This window comes from Eufriesea mexicana, unplaced genomic scaffold (genome assembly GCF_001483705.2).
Source record: "Eufriesea mexicana isolate 0111107269 unplaced genomic scaffold, ASM148370v2 scaffold474474812, whole genome shotgun sequence".
Taxonomy (NCBI): Eukaryota; Metazoa; Arthropoda; class Insecta; order Hymenoptera; family Apidae; genus Eufriesea; species Eufriesea mexicana.
In genome coordinates, this window is record NW_016907966.1 from 1258756 (window position 1) to 1282042 (window position 23287).

At 31.0% G+C, this 23287-nt stretch overlaps 2 protein-coding genes across 2 annotated transcripts in view; one reads left to right on the plus strand and one right to left on the minus strand.

The window, feature by feature from the left end:
* LOC108549456 (histone-lysine N-methyltransferase setd3) overlaps positions 1-19809 on the plus strand; it is a 39294-nt gene extending 19485 nt beyond the window's left edge. Inside the window, exons 5-8 of the mRNA XM_017902833.1 lie at positions 18095-18209; positions 18288-18440; positions 19014-19337; positions 19445-19809. Coding sequence (XP_017758322.1) covers positions 18095-18209; positions 18288-18440; positions 19014-19337; positions 19445-19570 — 718 coding nt within the window. The 3' untranslated portion in view covers positions 19571-19809. The remainder of the gene's footprint in view (positions 1-18094; positions 18210-18287; positions 18441-19013; positions 19338-19444) is intronic.
* A 1281-nt stretch (positions 19810-21090) lies between these two features.
* Positions 21091-22682, minus strand: LOC108549345 (zinc finger and BTB domain-containing protein 17). The gene has a single exon (XM_017902701.1). It carries the CDS (start codon positions 22645-22647, stop codon positions 21091-21093), a length of 1557 nt encoding a protein of 518 aa, XP_017758190.1. The 5' UTR covers positions 22648-22682.
* Positions 22683-23287: the final 605 nt, after the last annotated feature.

Consider the following 23287-nt stretch of genomic DNA (forward strand, 5'->3'; position numbering starts at 1 on the left):
TATTATATGTATATGCACAATACATAAATCATAAGAAAATACAAAATAAATAATTGTAAAATTTTTAATTAAAAATTTAAAAATAACTATTTGACCATTCATAACAGGTTTATTCTTAAGAGAGAATTTTTTGGTTACCCTGGAAATCTGGAAACAAAAGATTTCTAAAGTCTGATTCAGGACTTAATATTCATCAATCTAGAGTTGAAAATTCCTCTTTACAATACCGATGAAGTTTCAAATCTTTACTCGTCCATTAACTCCTTTTGTCTGAACGCCTGAAATACGATCACTTCGAACTACTGACTCGATTAGTCTTCACAGTACTGCTCCGTCCTCGCTGTATCGTGGTTTCTACTGTAACACAATCGATTTCTCGTCGTTATTACAATCTGTGGTTTCCGGGTGCAAACCGTGTCCAGTAGGAATTGCATTGATATCGATATCAATGTGTCAATCGACACCTCGAGAGGTTAGGTACGATACAGGTGAAACGTCGGAATATACATAATTCTTATTGATATTGACGACTCATGCGTAGAAGTCTCAACTCGTAGCGAACTGTAACAAATTATAACAACAAAAACCTAGAACGTGAAAATATAGAATTCTTGATTTGATTCACCGTCATTGAGCGGAAAGGCGCGAAGAAAAGGACGATCCCGCGATCGACGCGCGACACGGTTCAATAAGTGTGTGGAGGGGGGTGGCCCTCCGCCACGGTTGTGTCTAAAAGTCCGTTGTGTAGTCGCAGGGTATATCTTCGATGTGGCCAGAGTTGTGTTAGAAGAGACGAAAGGAAAGAATGCGCGGATTTGACCTGGGGCTGCCTTGCTAGTTGAACTTATCAAGTAAGGTTACCCAGCAAGCGCTGCATTAGACGGGGATGCTATTGGAAAATATGGAAATTGTGTATGTAGAAAACGGAGGGTTTGCCGAGGACTTGCGAGAAAGTCCTCGAATCTCCTTCAAGTAGGAATCCATCTACTGGCGAGGGTGAGAAAATGATGCTGTCATAAGTTCGACCGCGAGTCCGGAAGATGGTGCTTCGCGAATTTTGTACGTTGCATAGAGGTTAGAACAAAACGGCTGATCACGGTGTTTCCTTTGGAAAGCTGCCTTGTTTATTTCGTTTTCGGCAATGTTACTCATAATGAAGATTTATTACGCTTCAATGATTATGAAACACTACATACGTGCAGGTAAAACACTGTAATGAACATGAACATTCTGTTTTTACATTTATGTAATATAATCTTGAAAGTTATTCGTGAAAAGAATTTAAAAAAATTGTAGTAACTGTACCTGATCAGGAATCTATGGCGAGTAATACATTATTGCTTTTTAAATTCAGTTGAAATAGCAATGGCAGCATTATATATGTACACAACAGGAAGTTGAAATTATATATCAAAGTTGATCATTTTCATTCGATATAGAAGAGACAGGATATATGTATCCGCAGTAATAAGGTTATTTTGTAATTGATGATGGAAATTTATCTACTACCGTTGGATCTAATATTTTGGATCACATGTAAAAGGTAGAAAAAATATTATTGAGTACTTCATCCATTATACATTAAAAAGTCTAATTTTGTATATCTTTTAGAGAAAGTCGGCAAAGGAAGTGCTCATAATCATATTTAATTTTAGATGGGAATTATAAATAATATTTTTTATAAATATAATATGATGAACGCCAAAAAAATAACAAGAATATTACCATTTGAAATAAATAATCCAGCAAGGTTAATTCATTGACAGCTTATATTTTTCAATGAACTTCAAAATTAAGTGAAACTGTAATAAAAGATGTGAAATGTGTCTTATAAGAAAATGCATAAGAGAAACAATTTATAAGTGTAAGAATTATAAAGTACTTCTCGATGGTATTTTCTGTTTTCCTATATACCATATAAAAGAAAATTATTCTGTAATATTTGTAGTAGGTTTTCAGTAGTAAACACACAGTTCGAGGTCGTATCTGCTAATAAGGGCGGTAAAAGTTCTGAGACTCGCTGCTGTTATTGTTTTCATTTCACTCGCTCCTTAGCGAGAGCGAGAAACAATAAGTGAAAATGAAATAGAAAGATTCGACTGCCTCCTGACGATGTCATACAATCGCTCCCCCCATCAAAACAAACACTTAAAGAAGGGTTCGCTTGGCTGATGTAGTTCCAAGAAATGGTGTGAGATGCCTCTGTGTCTATTTTGGTATATACAAGATACATTATTGCATGTGTATCTGTGATTGTGAGGTTATGTCAGATTTTAAAAAGATTTTAGTTCATTTATTAATTAATTGAATTCCAAAATATATGATTTACGTATTTAAAATGAACAAAAATAAATCTTATAACCTTTAAAAAATTATCTACTTTTAATCGAATGTTAATAAGAAGTATCGAAACACAGAAGTTTAAACAGCAATATCTTAAAAATAAAAACATGCCATGCTGTGTTTTTCTTTACGTTCATATTTTATTCTAATATATTTGTCTGTTATAAAAAAGCAAATTAAAAATATTCTGGGAAAGTGGGATAAAGAGTTTCCATTATTTTGTGTTCTAATATATCATAAAATATTACTTTCTACTTAGCAAACGACTCGCGAAAATTCTTTCTCCGCTTAAGGGGTTAATAGGCATAGACTGAGCTAGAATGAGCTCTTTTACACGATAATGCTTAGCTGTGCTATTACAAATCGCTGTAGTAAAATTATTTGAATTAAAATATGAAGTCCTATCACATTCACTATTACTCGCACGACCTTTCTCCAACAGACCATCATCTCTTCCCTTATTTAAGGCTGTTTTTAAATAATAAAACATTTTATATCAGAGAAGTTGATTTAGCACTTAAAAAATTTATTGAATCAGAAAATATTGTTAAGTAATATCATAGAAATATTAGGATAACTATAGTATTTTTTATAATTTACTACTTTTATGTCCAAAATTTGCTACATTATTAAATTTGCTACATAAGAAATTGGAAATTAAAAGAATTAAAAATTAACTTATAAATTTTCTCTATGCCTCTAACTGTGTGAAAACTACTGTCACTATAGTATATTATACTATACTATACTATACATTATAACTATTGTCATATTATATTTGTCACTATATTATATTATCCAATTTCGCGATTTTTATAAGTAATATTTGCGTTTATTATTTGAAATAACAAGGATATTTTAGAGAACAAGAAATATAAGTCTAGTGAAATTTCATTTAAACTGTTTGTCATTATATTCTTCCAGTGAAACTTACTGCAGAATTTTGTAATTGAACGAGACTCTTTTACCAGTTGGAAAGTTCGGATAGCCATGGATACGAATTTTCTTCGAGCCAATGAAATCGTTAGGTAGATTGTTTAGTGATTCCAGGCTAGTAATTAGAAGAGATTGCAAAAACTAATAATTTTGCCGTTATGTAATCCAACTCGAACTCCATGCATCTAACAATGAGTACAGTGTGTTTCTTCCAACTGGAAATGCATCTTTTATTATGAGAATTTTTTGGTACAGAGAATATATTTATCTCTTTTTATTGTCTATTTATTCATCTACTTTAGCTGTGGATGATTTCCAGTTACATCTTCATTTACTTACAGCCGTTGTCTTTAATGATTCTTGCAGTCTAATATCCCTAACTTAACTTATTCTAGTAACATTGCGCACTTTGTAACTATACAATTACTCATAACATTTAGAAAATTATTTACATACAATTATTCATTACACTAGAAAACTATTAGAAAAATAGATGTTAAAGAATGTATTAAATACATTTATTAGATAAGGAATTTAATATATAAAAGATCATTCAATTTAATAATAAGTTACTTATCTAGTACTCATTATATTTGCAAAAATAGATAATAACAAATTTGTCAGAACATGTTCAATGGTATGTCATGAACAGTTATTGAGATCATTAAGTTTTATAAATCTTAAAATTGTACAGAGTTCAGCCAATATGAGTCGTAGATCATTGGCCAACTGTTGAAGTCCCTAGTATGAACACATAGGGATTTAGCTAGTTTCCTAATTCAGGATTTACATAGTGCATAGTGCATCTTTGCTCATTTTATGTAATCAAGTTACGAACATGATTCAAATCATTTATTTCTGAGCAAATGTCACTGATGTTACTAGTTAATATACAGGGTGTGTCATAATGTGAGTACAATATTTCACGAATTGATTCAACATTTAAAATAATGAAATGTTGACCTATTTGTTTATAAGTTATAGCGATTTTTGTACTATATCTCTTAATAAAATTCTAAAAGTGAGTATCTAAAGTGCATTGAATTATCTTGTTGCATACATTGCTAAAATTTAGCAAGAGTTTTTATTAAGCGCTATACTATAATTAATAAAAATGCATAGTACTCCATTTAAATGAAATAAAATTTGACATCAAAATTTCCTTGACAATATCATGTAAATTTTAGATTTCCAAATGTGAATTTCGTTTTATAAAATTATAAATTGACAAAAATATAAACTTTGTGTTGTAAATTTCTAAATTTACAAAAGTTTACAAAATTAAATTTACAAAAATATAAATTCTATATCGTGAATCAGTAGTTATAAAAATTATTCGCTCTCTATAATAATTTCATCTGTATTAGGCAGCTGTAACTTCCTTCAGATCTTCCAGATCCACCAAACATTCCAGCGTTCCCGGTTAAGAGTAATACCCTGTACATTCACTGCGAAAGTGACGACGACGATGGTACACGGGGGAATTTTGTTCCCACAGTCGCGAACTGTTATGGAATACAAAATTACAATTAACGATTTGATTAATTCATATAGTTAATTATACAATAGTTGCACAACCGTGGTTTCGTCGTTTACAAAATTTCCGTATTCAGAAAGGAACCCGGATCACATCTCGCATGTTAGGAGATGATCATTATTTCTGGATCTAACAAAGAGCCAGTGGGATAGCATGAAGCAACGCGCCAGTTTTATTTTTCTTCGGTAATTAAGCGGTACAATATTGCATGGTAATTGAACAGACGAAACGATGAATAGTAAATGTATTTTCGTTGTCGATTCGTGTTGAGATTACAGCAATTAAGTAGATTTTCTGTATTGTTCGACAAACTTCGATATTTGATGGAGATACATATATAACATATTTTTAATTTGTTTGATGATTGATTATAATAGTATTATATAGATATTAAATACATAGATGTGCATAGGAGGTTAAAACCATATGTGAAACAAAAATGTTTTGTATTCATGAATGAATATAAGTATATTTAGTATTACTTCATGTTTGTTATACTTTTGAAAATAATTATTCAAACGTAATTTTATTTTACTTCTTTCATACCGTTGAAAGTGTTGTATAACAATGATGAAATTTTTAGTTTTCTTTATTTCTTTTTAAAGCTATCAGTTGCTAGTTATATTGGTCATATGAATACGCAAAATCTAGTAACATTAAATTTCATCAATGCAATATTTTATATTTTATTTTTTACATTTTTTTTATAATATATGTTTTATCTTTTAGTCGTAAAAGATTAATAAAAGATTAATATATATGTATCTGCTTCTATTCAGACGTATAATCTTTCTATGATATCTGCATGTTTCTAAAATTTCACATTCCGATTCCTAGATAGAAGAGTTATGTTATTTTTGATGCAATCGCAGTAAGATAATTCTTGCACAATTTTGCATAATTCTTCAGCATTCAAGTGTAAATTCGAATAATCACCGAGCAGAAAGAAGCTAAAATCGAAATACTAGGCTAATCATAATTCCATCGTATTATTCTACAATCTCTCCGTGCATGGTAGTTACGGTGAAATCATGAATTCTCAGCAGAAATCGATGGCCGTTAGTCGAGATTACTTGAACAACGGTATAGTATTAGGTTGTCCAGAAAATTTATGCTCAATTTTATGTAAACAAAGCAGCTCCATATTTTAACTGTTTCTTCATCTAGTAGGAATATGTACCATCATATTACACAGTCTTCCGCCATTTTGAAAATAATTTGAAACTACCATTTGTTCCAAATAATAAGGAAGTAATCATTTGTATCTTCTGGAGAATTGAAATTTTAATTATCAAAGAAATTTAAAAGAAAGTTAATCAATTACAGTAATACCAATTTTAACACTTCTAGCCTGGAGTCATTTGAACAATTATATGGGTGTGTATATACTACTCGTGAGAACTCTACTGAGAGAAAGAGAGTGAATAGCATAACATAAAATAATAAATTAATACCTTCATAAATCCATTTCTAAGGAATAGAACCTCTATATGGTTATAGCTTAGCTATGACCTAAGCAGCACTTAGAGTAAAACAGTTTTGGAGATGTATCTTCTTCTGGAAAGGAAGCTTGTGGCAAGAGAAAAACATATGAAAAAATAATCCTTTGGACTTTTGTTTGTTTAATCTATTGTTAATCTATTCAAACATTACTTGTGAGAAATTACCATAAACATTAAACGTTGATTGTCACGTTGGTCTCCTGTAACTGAATCTGGTTTTCTCAATGGGGCTGTGATGGGAAATCAATATCAAGATGGCTGCAATTGTTCGGAATAATTCAAATAAAATAAATATCGTCGACTACAAAAATGTTGATAACTAGGTGATAACTAAGTTGATAACTAAAATGTAGTTTAGTTGATAACTAAAATATAAGTAACTAGATAATATTAAATCTGCCAACCTGTAAAGGATAACTCAATAGTTTCCATAACACAACGAAGTCCTCAATTAAAGTAACGTATGATAATATAGTCAATAAAAACGATATAGTAAGGTCGTAAAATTGATCAGGTATAATTTTACATGTTTTGAAAGACGAAACAAAAATTTGAAACTTATAGAGAATAAAATGCCAAATGTCAAATGCAGAGCTTAGAAAGTTAACACTCAGAGGTTTATACAGGAGCAAGAGTGTACGCAATCAGATAGAGATTCTACTGGAGTCTACCTTCGATGCTCCTGAAATCAATTTACTGTTAGCTTCTCGTCGGCGTTGCTTGTATAGTGGTAGAGTGAGTTATATACGTACATCGGCACTCTCCTTATCCTACCATCTACGTCAATTCTTTATTACTTTACCTACATATTTGGTTTCGATGCTTCGTGCGTTCTTTTTCTCATAGAATGCTACATAATCTAATTTGTAAACGTGATTTTTCCAATTGATAATAAAAATTTGTGTTTTTTATCTTTTTGATCGTGTTAGGAAAGGTGAACGTATTACTCAATGATGCGTATTCTTCACAGAATGCCATCTTCGAAGTTCTAGACAGTACTTCAGTTCGTTATATAGAGTGTTAGCACGAAACTGTTTCTTCTGTCCAATATTTTCATCAGAACTAGACCTGTAATATGTACTTAAATATAATATACATAGATAATAATAATTAAAACTCGATGAAAATAAATATATCTTTAATAAATAAATAAATATATAATTATGTTTCTATCCGAATAAAAATCTATAGTAGTTTTATCAATAGCAGTTGCACTGAGTTCAGTAACGGTAGAAACAAAAAGTCTGGAACCAATTAATTTGAATGGTTTGTAAGTTCTGATATTAAAAAAATATTGTTTAGTACAAAATTTGGTAAATAGCTCCTAGGAACAAATAATGTGACGGTTTTTATACAGTGTAAACATGTTATGTAGAAATTTGTAACAATAATTTACAAATGACCTTTGCAATTTGAGATACAAGTATTTTGCTATACCGTTTTGAATATGTAAATTCATAAAATAATGCTTGGAATTGTACATAAAATTTTATGTTCCTCAATAGAGACTATATCAAGATTCTAGAGATCTTTAAACAATGAAAGTTTCATTCATGAACGCATTGTACAGATAAGTAAAACACCATAAAAGTTACACTACAGGAAAAGTAGTAAGAGAAAGTTACCTAAATTGCTTATTTTCACTATTTATTTTCGAGATTAAATTTCATTTTTCAAATAAGATGAGAAATGGTGGATTCACTGACCGTGATTATCCTCTTTTGTTCTACTTTGATTGAAATGCTCTCCTTTGATCCTCTACATTTACTAGATTACCTACAATCGCAGTCGTTTCGATTAAAAATTGGCCAATTAATTGAAGTTATTTTATAAATCTCCCTATTTTCTATCTTTATTAAGTCTGTCTAATTTAAGAATTCATCAGTTAAAAGACATTTCTTTAGGCAGAAAACCTAAATATGATCATTCCAATTGTCCTTGCTTCTTTTTTCCTCATTATTGCGGTATTCCGAACATTAGAATTTTTATTTTTAGTGGTTTCTTATATTTTCGTTGAAAAATCGGATATAAAAATTCTAACCTTTGTAAAGTATCGCAGAACGTAAAAAACATGGTTGTCATGTATTTTACTGTGATAAATTTCTTTCATGGCCATTTAAAATCCTATAAAATAATTTACCACGATTTTAGTATAATTTTCAAATAATTTTGTTATAATTCAAAATTATTTTACTATGTGTGCAATTATTTTAATCTGAGAACTACACGTAGATTGATTGACTGTTTTGACATATGTTGGCGTTTTCATAATACTTCCAATGCTTCCTATAAAGTAGTAATAAAAAGTATCTTTCTGTATCATAAACCAGTATAAAACGAAGACAATCGTACAGCTAATAGAATTCTAGGTATATATGTACAATGAAATTCTCGAGGTTCCATCGTTAATTTCCTTCATAGATGTAATTACTGGCGATCGCAGCCCCTTATTACGGTTAACCGAATAATAGGCGAAGACATCTTAACATGCCTTCCCCCACCACCACTGCACCTCATCTCCCAGAAACTTCACTTTCGCTCGGTAAGCCTATACCTCGGCAGTCTCGGACCAAGGTTTTTCCACTTTAATCTCAGCTTTCTGTCAGTTGATTCATCCACTCTCAGGCATGTAAACTTCGAGGCCTAATCAATTTCATGACTTCCTTACGTTACGTAGATTCCTATAATAACGATAATTTTCTCGTGGTTACGATAATCAGCGACGATTTCACGATGAACCGATGCCTACCGTTACGGTGCAACGCAGTGAACCTCGCTTCGCGCAGAGCGAATCCTAATAGAAAGTGCGCTTGCGCGGGGATCTCACGCTCTTCGATTCATAGCACGACCTTCCCACGTACCAGTGGACTGTGCATCCATCTTCACGCTGCGCAAGAAGCTTCGTCGTGTGCTCGTCGCTCGATCCTTATCTAGCCTAACCTAGCCGCGATATTGCGAAACGAGCAAGCGTCTCGTTTTTATCCCCGTTTCCTTTTGTTCTCATCGTCTCAGAGTCCGCGACTCTCTTCTATCTCGCGCTCATTAGCCACACTTTTGCCACGCTTTTCTCCCTAATTAACTGACGCTTCTCCACTCATTGACCGACGTATACAGGGTGAACAATCTACTGTGAAGAGACGAGAAGATGGGTGAGCCCGGATGGTACAGAAGCAAAAGATGCGTAGTTAGTGAAGATACAGCTACGTCGTAAAATCAGTCGAGAAGAAAGCTATTGATATTTTTCTACCGTTGAAATACCTGGAAAACTTGTTTTAATACCAAAAATATTATTACACCGACTCGTATCAACAAAAATTCGTTACATGTCCACGGTAGATGATCCGAGAGAGTCGAATCGAGTCGAGAGAGTGACGTGCGAAAAGCATAGAGTTATCGAATGCAAGATACGTATCGCGCAGGTGTATCATTTTTCCCGTGTGTTCGTGAAACGATAATCGCGGAATTAATTAAATTCTATTTAATAATAAAGGAATGTAATAAATAAATCTATATAATAATAAGATAATAAAATAAAAAGAAGAGATAGTAAAAAGGATTTTTATTCTTTATTTCAATGTAGATAACGTATCTTAGTGCAGAAAGTGTTCACAATGAATTTAGTTTGGGCATTTAAATTATAATTATTTTAAACTAAGGCGCATGCGTCTCACGACTTGCTCAGTCTAGACTGGAAAATTGCGACTCGAGTTGCGACTTAAATATTTAGGTGAGAGAGGAAGGAATTTATGAAAGAGAATACGAAATGAATATGAATTACGAAATGTATAAAAAGAGTAAAAAATTTAGGAAAAAGAGAAACAAAAGGCCAGAATTGAAAAAATGAAATTAAATGAAGTAACAGAGAATCAAATTAAAAAATAATGGATAATAAAGAATTCAAATCTCAAAGAAAATATTAATTTCAATAATCTTACCTTTACTTCAATATGTAATAACATAATAATTTCCTTATTGCTTTGTATATATTTCCTTGTAGCTATTTACTTGTATATTTCCTCATTACGTTTCTTATCCTTTGTATAAGGAATAGGAAATACGAAAATTAAAGTTTTTGAAACTCAGAAATTTGTTTGAATTTTGAAATAACATAATTATAGGCACATCATAGAAAATTATTTAATTTAATAATATTAAAACATTCGTATCAATTATATTGTAATAATAAATAATAAAAAATGTCAATATTATTAAATAGTTATAAATTCTATTAATAGTATAGAGTAGATAATGATTAGCTAGTCCACACCCTGTTTATATTTCCAACCAACTTCGATAATGTTACGATCTTGCATAACTCGAAAGTCAAATGACAAATGAGCTGCTAATGGTTATCTTTCTCTAGTGATAATAATTCTCATTGATTAAATAATTTTTTTTTATTTTTATTATAAATGTATTCTTTGTGCAATTTGTTATTTACAGTATTAATTTATTATTATCAATAAATAAGTTATGCATTTTTGCAAATTAGAATTATATACAAGTTCCCATGGTATATAGAAAGTTTCCATGATATAACATGTTATAGTACTTTTTAATTATTTGTAATTTGATTCTAAGCATATATTGCTATCAAATAATTAATTAATAAATGTTATTTGTTTGTAAATTATTTAATAACTGCATTGATAGTTGGACTTCTTAAACCAACTGTAAGGAGCTATCTTTTTTATCTCTATAAATAATAATAATTATTATTAGTATTAAACTGTAATTACTGACATTTAATTAGCAACTTTTGTTAAAAAATATTTCATTTTATATGTTACGTTACCAGTTTCTTCTTCTTTTCTTTTGCATCAATTTGGTGAAAAGGTGTACCCTTACGAGTTCATCTACTTTATCGATTAAGAGGGTTACGTCGAATATAGTTCGCAATCTGAATGCTTTAAATCGTAGAGGGCATAACAATACCTCTGATCTCGCTTAGTCAAATATCACAACACAGGAGCTATAGTCGATATTTATCCTAACCTCATCTGTAACGATGCGTAGATGTACACATAGATGTATTCTTACCTCACGTTTAAAATCAGTGTAACGGATAACCTTCCTCTTCTTTATGTGATCTTTTTGTTCATTCATGGGATATCCATTTTCCACGTTAAAACGCGTTTTCCATTCCGTGTAAATGGATACAAAACGTTTTCCCACAATTGTGAAACCTTACAGCAGATATTTTGCATGATGTCTCCGGATTTGTAGCAATGATATTTCACAAATCATCATTGTTGATTGCTACTAGATCACTGTTCTCACGGTCCTTTTCCAGGTGCCCTAGTTTCTGTTTTGGATTTTTCTAAATCATATCTGTTCCATGCGTTATGTGCGTCATACGTTACTATTTCATGTAACATGGTGAGCAAACTGTATCACGACCGGAGCCATATTTGATTTATCAGAAGTACTCGACCACGATATTTTATATATCGATATTGATACATACAAATATTTTTCATCCACAGCTTAATTATTATTTTATGCGATAAATGAACAGTTTAAAGACTCCGCATTTTTGCATATTTCTCTCCAATATTTACGAAGAATACTTTATTTTTGCTATTAAAATGAGAAATCAGTAAGAAGAGGCTCGGAAGGTTAGTCTACTTTTTAAATATACTATTTTTTTTCTCTAAATCCATTTCATATTATTGACAAAAAATAGATTTGTGTTACAAACTACCTGTACTCCTTTCTTAGTTTTTTAGATCTATGATATAAATTTACAATTTAAACATGACACGGTAAGACTTCGAAATGATGAATAATGGTGCTCAATTATTTAAAATAAACTTTAATGGTATTAAACTAATTAACGATATTAAATTTAATAATATTATAAAGTTCGTAATATTAAAGTATATAGTAGTGTAAAATCACTTAAAAGCATAAAAAGTGAAATTAAAATTATAAGATGAAAGTTAATGTAAAAAAATATTAAATTAATCGTTAAACTTGCATTCCTGAATAAATTCTGCATTACAGCTTGGTTGAAAATGATTGCATATAATTTACGTGCTTTAGATTTAATATCTACCTTAGCTGAGGAAATTAGACTATCCACGTTAATAAACATCGCTGAGTAAACATCGTTGCGTTATCGAAGTCGATTAAAATAAGCAATCCCAATTTGTATACGTGAAGCTTTCGCGCCAATTAGCGTTGTGGTGGCGCCTAATACAAGGAACAAATAAGCATGGCACTTTACGAACCAGCAAATTTGCAACGTGCTTTTCACCAGCTATAAACACCATATGCCATTAAATTTTTCCTATGTAAACTGCGAATAATTTATGCATCTAAAATACATTAAAACATGCAAATATGTACCAGAATATACACGGAATATGATATATTCAATATCTATGTTGAAAATATTTTATAACAATTGAATCTCTATTATTTAGATGTTATAATTATAATTTAAATTATAATTAAACTATTAATTATTATTAAAGTATTTTTGTATATTATCCAGAGTTAATCGATTATTTTTATTAATTAAAATTAATTTATAATTTTTAATGTTATGGCGGGATATTTGAATTTAGTTTGGTATTATTGTCTAGATATCATTACTTTTATAATATTATAATAAATTATAATATAGTTTTGAAGCTAGAATTTTATCATTAGCTCGAATACATTTTTTTATTTTAATAAGGATTTTTTATGAATGTCATAGTTATGTTAATTGGAATGGACGAGTTAACTCGTCGTGTATATTAGAAACGCGTTATATTCTATCTACATTAATTAAAAATAAAATCAATATACGTTAACGTGTATTTTTTTGCATCATTCCTTAAATCTATAAAAGTAACGTAATCCTTTCTAATTATCTGTAGAAGTCTCGGGTCAAGGAATAACCTATTTAATAGATTAATTATAAAAATAACACTTTGTAATTATTTTCATGATATCTGGAGACTTTAAAGCAACTATTTTTTAATTAAGTAATAGTTGCATACCGTTATTATCAAATTTTATATTATTCAGTATCATGGAAAAATTTAAATATAAAATGTCAAATATAATATATTCAAGTTCATGGTATGTGCGTTCGAGAAAAGAAGACACAGTGTATTTACATCTTCACGGCTAACTAACTCCACTGACACGCCCATAATCACAAACAGTGACTGCTATTGGTCGATAACGGTGACGAAGATTATCGGTCACTGTCTTTGGCCAATAACGGTCAGTGCCTGTGATTATGGGAGTGTCAGTGGAGTTAGCTGTGAGGATGTGAACACGCTATCTTCTTTTCTCGAAGGCACAGTACATGACTTACATTAGAGGTCGTTCTCGAAAATTTATGAAGTTTTTCTGCTTCTTCAAAGTTTTAAATCAATGTCAATCGTTAACACGTATAAGAAAATTGTAGTATACGTACGTGTACGTATATCCAATACTAGTACAATTTATGCCAGTAGTATTGCGAATGTTATGAATAATAAAAATAGTTATGAGAACCTTTTTTTCATTTAAGTATAAACTTGTTAAAAGTTATAAGGACTAAGAAGTTTATCAATTTTAATATTTCTAATTTTTATAACAATAGGGTAAAATAATTCCTATCTCGTTGGAAAAACTAAGAATTAATAATAAGACGCAGTTTTATGTATTTCTGAAGGAGCTTATTACTCGCTGAGAATGATTTGTAATGTATTTGGATATTGATCAACGACTTGTATAATGACTTGTTGAGAGTTATGTGTTCGCTCTTGCCTCTCATGAACGACTGACTCCGCGATTTATGATCTTTGTAAGCTAAACAGTGCCCAAGGACCGTCAAAGGACCGTTTTCCTGATTCGCAGATATTTGGATGGAGGGTAAGCCCTCGGTCCACGAATCAGTTGTCCCTAAATAAGGGAGGAACGTCCTCTGCAACAAGGTCGCTGGTAGAGGAAATCCCTCCTTCAGAGTAGAGTTGTTGGAAGGCCACCCGCACATTCGTGACCCTTCTTGAGAGGTGACCGTGAATTTATGGCTTCGAAAGTCGTGGCTATCGCATATGGCCTGATTCTTTCTTTTTGACAGGCCTATTGTCAGCCAAATCCTAATTGCTATTGCCCAGTTTCTAAAATTAGGTGCTAAAGGTTGCCTTGTATCCGGTGATCCGAGGAAATAAAGAACAGTTTGCAAAAGTGTACCGTAAACGGATAAAATGGAAAATACCGAACATGAAATAAGTCAGCACTTAGGGTCTGGCTGCTATAAGGCCGTAACGGGTCTTCTGGGATTTCGTGTTGTATATTTTATTACAATTTTATAATTCTATTATTTCCATTTAACATGATAAAATATGTTGAAATTTGTTAATTATGTTTAAAAAAGTTGCAAATTAAAATATGTACGTATCTTAAATTTCTTTTTTCGTTTTTAAGTTTGCTATCCATGAATATAGTAGTTTGGTAAATGAGGTTTGTATAAATGTAAATCATGTCAAAAAGAATTTACAATTATAATTATATTTATTTATAATACTTTCTCTGACATTTCCAGTTATACTTATTATATTAATGTATGCTCTGTTTGCGTATATTTTCATCCTAATAAATTTGTTTGAAAATTTAATAGTGCCAAATTCTAAAAAATAAACGTGATAAACATATCTGAATTATTCAATATACTTTTACATATATACATAAAATAATGCAAAATATACAAAATAAGTAGTACATAGTCAAAACCTTTTAAAGGCAGAACATATATTTACCCAGTTTCCATTTGTTGCTAATGTATAGAAAATATCGAATAAATAATAAATGGATAATACATACAGTTGACACTGTATGAATAAATCCAATTTGTTATTTGAAACAAAATTTACACAATTTGGTCTATGGGATGCTATCTTTTTTGTTCATTTAACCAATGAAAATGTTCATGGCTCGTACAAGGTGCGCGCTGAAGTTACAAATGGGAGAGGAGCTGCGCACTTTCACACGGATCCGAAACTTTCATACGGTTTATCTGCTCCTGGCCACACGCACGAGAAGCGAGCATTCGTTCCCTTTTCCCGTTCTTTTTCTATAGGATATAATTTTCTATTATCACATAAACGCATCTACTCGCTTCCAGTTTCCCAGCTGATTTGCTGAATCGTATTACCCTTCTTTTCTCTCGTGGCCGGTTCGCGAAGCATTATTTATTATGGTTGTCGGTACAGTAGTAAACGAAAAAGCCGTTACGTGCTTGGCGTTGATGCTCCTTTGGCATTGAGAAATTTAATGTTCTTTTATTCCTTAGGAAAGTCTACATATTAATGATATATACTTTCTTTATATACCAACTTGGATCTTATAAACCTACTTCATCCAAACTGTTTTAATTTTATTATTAATAGGTATCCAAATTTTTCAACCAAACTATAATTTTAGAATATATTTTTGAAGATTGTCTAATTTAAATGATATATTAATTAAATTTTTCTGTAAATAATTTCATATTGTATCTCCAAATATTATCCTTAAACCATGTGTACTATTTAACTTTGTTTATTATTTATAGTAGGTTTCATGTTTTGTAGCTTCTTCTGGTAACCTTCTTAGAAGATACTCAGAATAACTACTTTGTATTTCAAGACGTGCCTGTAGACATCTTGTCATTTGCTGGTTACCCTTTCAATATTTCCTGATGTTATTTAAAGTTGAAAATCCGATTCAGTTACACAGTTCACTACTTGAACAATTTCAATAGATACAATTATCCTTACAAGTTAAAATCTAATGGATTTAAATTCAGAGAACAAATATATCACGTAATATCACCTTCATATCCAAACCATTTATTTAAAAATTTATTTCAAACTTACCCAACTACATCATTATGGAATTAATTTGGATTATTTAATTTCAAGGTAGACGTCTTAAAATACAAAATAGTCATCTTCAGTATTGCGGATGTAACAAGGTTGCCTAATGGTAAAGCATAAAACTCGCAGTATCTCATAAACAAAGTCAAACAAGACACGTGCCTACGTTAACTTTCTTCATTGTTTTCTACTGCTGAATCAATCCTAGAAGTAGATCCTACGTATTACAGTACACCCTGTATATCCGTATCATATTCTTTGATCATGAAATCCGCTTTTGGAGACAGATTTCCTCCTTTTACGTAAGAGGAAGTAATATAATAGCCACGCGACAAGCAGAACGATCTCCGTAACACGACTGGAGCTTTCATTTGTCTCGCAGAATGTCCACCTTTGTCCTGCAGTGACGAACTAGGCAACACCGCACGAGAGAGCATCTGCGCAGTCGCACACAGATCGCAATCGCATTCGGAGATAACATCGAAAAGAGAAAACAGTAAAAGTAATCTCATTTTTGTTCTGTTAGTTCGATCGTGAAAATTGATCTAGAAACGACGTAGCTCGTTTCGAAAATCGATAAAAACATCGATGTTCTAGCAAATTTACGTTTGTCATAAACGCGTATCGTGTTTTAGAGAAAGCGGACGAACGTTAAATCTTCTTCTATTTTTTCTTTCTTCTCTTTTCTTTCCTCGCTTTCGTTGCAGTTTTATGAGTCTTTGTCTCAAATTCAGATGCCCGTACAAGGTGTCCACCATTTTCCCCTGTAAACGCTATTTTTATTTCACGCAATCCGCGGCGAGCGTTTCCCTGGTGAGAGAGAAAGTCGAAGGAGCCACGACAGCCGCGGTATAGTTGAGGACGATGGCAATGAATCTTCTTTTATTTCCATTTCCGGAATTGTGGGTCAAGTTCTTGCCCGAAAAGCCAGATACAGCTGCTGCATGCGCGACTGGGCTCTGAGCGTGCCTCTCACGAAGGCGAAAGTTACTTCCACGCTCTCGGGGACCGCTTCCGTTAACGTGATATCCAAATATACTTTCGATATTACAACATCGAAGCCGTCGTGAAATTTTTTTTATTCGAACTATAATTTTTTTATAATATTTATTTTTTAATAACCTGGGTTTATAACGAATAAAAATCAATACATTAGAGGTCGCTTTTTCTCAACCTAATTGTCCTAATTGTTTTAAATTTTCGTATTTTTTTGTACTATTCTCTTTCCTTTTTTGTATATCTTGAAAATTTAATCACTGTTCGTAATGAAGCATATAAGTTTGTACTGCAAACAGGTGTTTACTTAACCTAACCTAACCTCCAGTAGAATGTTAGTCAGGGATAATATTGTAAAAATATATTGTTCGGAATTTCTCTGTATGCTACATTTTTGATTTTGATAAATTAATAGTGTAAATAATAAAAAAGAGTAGAAAGAAAAGCAAATTAATTAATATGACCTCAAAAAAGAAAGAAAAGAAAAATTTTTTATAAAGTTTCTTAAGTTGTCTTCATATTTTGATCATTGAAACGACGAGTATGCATGATCAAATGAGAATGAACGATTTATTAATATTTTTTAAACAACGATAATAATAAATGTAAAATAGCAATAATAATATTTATGACGAAAAATTTGTAAATTTATACAAATCGAATTATCTTGAAGCAAGAGATACAAGATACGTCACTTTAATAAAAACAATTATTGACACGTGTATTCTAGGTTAATTTAAAAATGAGAAAAAACCTGTTATGTGCACGATTAGTATTTCTTTATAATTCAAGGAAATCTTAATTTATATAAAAAAAATAATTCAGTAGAATACTAAAATCACGAAATAAAAACAAGTTGCAACAAAAAACTGCGTTAAATCATTTTATTTAAGTTAGCATGCGCATGGTTGACTTTGCAACTGATATTAATGTTACAGTTGGGCAGTTTCTACAGTAATGACAAGGTTAAACCTAATTCCGAGTGAGGACGGTTCACGCATGATCCACGCTTTGATCCCAATGTGGGACATGTGCAATCATGAGAACGGGAGAGTGAGTTTACTCATCTACGTTTAATATATATACTTGTAACATGGCCGACCGTCTATATTCCATCTGTTTTCGTTTTAGATCACAACAGATTTCAACGCGACATCAAACTGTTGCGAGTGTTATGCATTGAGAGATTTCAAAAAGGGAGAACAGATATTTATCAGCTATGGGCCGAGAACGAATTCTGACTTCTTCGTGCACACTGGATTTGTATACATGGATAACAAACAGGTACATAGCTGTTCAAAATTATTTGAAATATTATAATTATAGTATTTTAAGTTTTAATTTATTAATCTGGTTACAACCAGCGCATCTTTCAATTAAACAAACAACATAATATACGAAGAATATATTTAATACGTAAAAGTGGAAGTCATACTATCTATGTCATGGTAAAAAGTATTTTGTACACTTTTATGCTAGTATTTTATAGCTTTAATTTATTTAAACAGTACACAAGGACTAAATGACAAAAGATGAATTAATTCTTGCATACATCAAATATGTTGATATCATAATAGTATTTCCACTACATATAATAATAATAATAATAATAATAATAATAAAGTATTTCCACTACATATAATAATAATAATAATAATAATAATAATAATAATGATAATAATGATAATAATAATAATATAATAATAATAATAATAATAATACAATAATAATAATAATAACAATAACAATCTTAAGTATAGATGGCTCCATTGTTGAATAAGTAAACGATTTATTCATAAAAAGAGAAATGTTTTTTAATAATAAATCAACTTGGTTAAACGAATATTTTTTTTGTAGGATGGCTTTAAATTACGACTTGGGATCAGCAAAGCTGATTCTCTTCAAAAGGAACGTATAGAATTATTGAATAAATTAGATCTACCGACAGTTGGTGAATTTCTATTGAAACCGAAAACAGAACCTATCTCCGATTTCCTGTTAGCGTTTCTGAGAGTATTTAGTATGCGCAAAGCGGAACTGACACATTGGATACAGTCAGATCGTGTTAACGATTTGAAGCATATGGATTGTGCATTGGAAACTGTCGTTGAGGAAAACGTCAGAAAATTTCTGCTCACTAGACTGCAGCTGCTAATTGCTAATTATCCAACGACTCTGAAGGTGAAAGTGAAATAAGACACTGGTTTGAAGTACAAAGCAACGCCGTACCGGCGTAAAAATAGCAATTCTCGTCTTTTAATTGTTTCTTTCTCTTTTTCTTTTTATAGGAAGATCTGCAACTACTTGAAACGACATTACCTCAAATCAAGAAGTTAGCCATTCAATTAAGAGTAACAGAGAAGAAAATTCTTCAAGGTGCGCTCGAATACGTAGAACAATGGATTAAAGCATAAGAATTTGACAAGTGAATTTGAATTTCTCGGTGGAATTAAATTTTTATTCTTATTCCTAAATAAATCTTACAATGAAATATAATTTTTATGAATCTCATTTAACTGTGGTTCTGAAACTATGAGAAACTGAATGTAGATTATTTGACTAATGATTGAACGTATATATATAATAACGTGCAAAGTGACGAAGGACAGATAGAAATGGGAACAATGGTGTAAACATTAAAATGTATAAAATATCGAACAAACTATATATCTATGTGTATTAACAAGTATACAATGCAAAATAATTGCGTGTTCCACGATATCGTGATTCTTGTTTTCAAGAGATGAAAACTTCGTAAGCACAAACTCTTTTTAAAACTAAGATTGATGTTTCCTCATCAATTACATTTTGATCTGTGTGCTAATCGAGTTTCTAATCTCTGATTACAAGACTTTGCAAATATAATACTCTTATTTCAGCTTTGATAAAAAAAAAAGAAAGAGAAAAATAACATGTACAAACAAAATGTTACTATTCATGAATATTTATTTTTTAAAGGAAATAGTTAAGAGATCTACTTCTTTATGTAAGCTATTGTGCGATATTACACGGGCCTACAAAATCAGACTTACAAATGATTATTAATACGCCATAAGATTTATCGATAATTGTCTAACTGTACGCATAAAAGTAAGACAAACAGCGAGTTCCAGATACTTCTCAGCCATTAAAATTGTATTGTATCATGTTTACCCCTCAAAATTTTATGCGATTATACTTAAGGGGAAATTGAAGGCAGTACGCTTATTGTGAATGGTAACTATATATACATATATGAAGAAAATATATCAATGTATTTAAATAAAACTATATAAACCAATCCAATCGCACATAACAAAGAATAACAAGATAGAATAATAATTAATTAGAAATAGCTACAGCAGGACTGATAGCTCTGTGTATTGTTTTTTTCAATACATTGGGGCAGACATGATACAGCCAAATGCAAATTCACGTTAACTTAACATTACATATTCCTCTAATATAAAACACAGAAAATTCACGATGTGATTACATTACTTTAATAAACTGCTAAAAAATTACCTCTATTATCTGAATCAAAAAGTTCTATATATTATTAGAGAAATTACATGAGATTCTTAATTATATTATTTAAAATAATATCATTCATTTTGTGACGATATCAGTATCTCGAGTAGGTGAGCGTGATGATTCTGTATTTTACATTATTGCTAAAAAAATATACAGATATATGTTTATTCTCGAGAGAAAGTGAGGCGAAACTGTAAGACAGTTTATTTTAGAACTTTTTGATCAGATAAAATCGAATATATTTATCGATAATTTATAAGTTATTTGTTGCCAGTCATATTTAATCGAGTTTAATATATACTACAGTGTGACTGATTTATAACAACGGCACGTTTCATTATTATGAGTAATTTTTAGCTTTCAGATCTTTTATGATTTTTTTTCATTTCCATCATCCGAAATTTGCAATATTACTTTATATTTATATCGCATTTTGCAATTCGATTTTATTGTTTGTTAAGGTTAGGTTATTGTTTCCGCTAGTATAATTTGCAGATTGATTTTTTAATTCACGAAGTATTACTTCACTGACAGATTCTTCTTTTTGTTCTCCATTGCAGTCGTCTTTTAATACTTCCTTCTTGACATTTTCAATGTCATGATCTTCCTGAAGATGCAAAACTAAAGAAGGTAAGGCATAAAATATTTTGTCACAAAGATTGCACTGAAATGTCTTGCCATCTGCAGCTTGCAAGCAATATTCATAATCTTTCATAGAGCTATATGTCTGTCTATGCAATGCCAAATGCTTTTCATGATCCATAGCAAGAATAAATTCATAAGAACAAATTGGACACTTTAAGTTATGTTTTGTCCACATTGTATGTGCTTTTAATCTGTGTAAACTGTCATAAACCTTACCACAAACAGGACACTTCATACATTTATGATTATTTAGGGTTTCTCTGCTCTCATACAATCCACTACATTCTTTACATTGATAAGTTCTTTCTCTTTTACATGCATGTTTAAACCAATGCTTTTCTAACTGTGGTAATAAATCGAATACTAATTTGCAAAGAGTACATACAAATCTTCCTCGATGATCTCTTTTCATAGTGAAGTTTGATGCTCTTATGTCCCAATGCTTCTCAAAATTATTCTTACGCATTAAATTTTCGTTACAAAATTCACATTGGTCTTGATGTTTAGATAAATGAGTGAATAACATACCAGGCTCAGTATTGGTATAATTACAAAAGGAACATATAAATGTATCATTTTCCTTGTACATATGAGAGTACAAGTGCTTTTGGAATGAATTTGAAGTGAAAAACATTGCACCACATGCTGGGCATTTTAAGTATGGTTTACCTCTTTCTGTATAATATAATGGTAAAGGTCTAAAGCTTTGTAACCAGCCAGTATTATCTTTGGAATCTAAAATATTTTGTTGATCCATAGAAGATTCTTCATAATCTATTTCTTCCATTGTTGGCACACGTTCATCTATATCAGTTGAAATAATCGAATGCTCCTCCTCTTTTATTTCAACTATTGGTTCATGCTTGGGTATTAATTTTCTTAATAATAGCATTTTATTGTGTCGTTTAGAACGATGTCGAGATTTAGATTTCTTACTAGCTAAAGAGCGTTCATTATTTAATTTCTTTGTTATTAATGCATTATCTGATTCTAGCTGCGTTATTATTATAAAATCTTTATTATTAGGTACAGAAGTAACATACGATAAAGGTGAGTCGGGTCTTAAATCATCCCAGTCACTGACAGTTGATTCACTTGTAATTTCAGAATCATTTTCAATTGATAAAAGGTCAGAGGATATATCATCTTCCTGAGATTCAATGTCATCAACATCTTCTGTGGAAAGAAGTGCTGTTCTTAATATTTCTCCATTTGCTATTGGATATTTCTCTTTTTCATAATTTTCTCCATCATTTCTTCTTTCATTGCTTTCTTTATTTTGCATTGTGGCTTTTGAAAAATCCTTACATTCTGAATCTTCTAATGTCAACATTCTGTGTTTGTAAAAATTCTACGATTTGTACCAATTACTGTAATATAGAAAATAGGATGTTATTCGGATTATAAATTGTTTACACGAAAAGTTCTTAAAGATAGAACATAACCTCGTTTTCTTTTATTCGCCGCATCTTTTACATTTATAACATTCAATTATAACAAAACGATAATTAAACTAAAACCTTAAACAGTCATTACCAATGATCAGGCAAACAAAGTATACTTACATGTGGACATTTAACGTGGCCCCTAAACATCGATTTGTATCTGCGTGGAATTCTTTAAAGACGTATCAGAAGACGGACAAAAAAAGTATATGCTAGGACGCAGATCTGTCATTCAATTTTCAAAATTCCACGTGAAGCTTGTAACTCTCGAAGTCCTCATTATTATTTACACTTGAATAACTTTGATCAGCTGTTTTCTGATTACACAAAATTGACAGGACGTCTTGGTGCGCGTCCAACCGATGACCTGCCGATGGTGACACGAAAAGTATCTCTCAACTTCTCTACTCTAAGTTTCTATAATGTACCATGTAATTTTTTTAACGCAAAAGGAGGTAATTCAAAATCCTTTACACAACTATTAAAATGCTGAAAATTACTGTTAGTTTTGAAATATAATGGATTGCT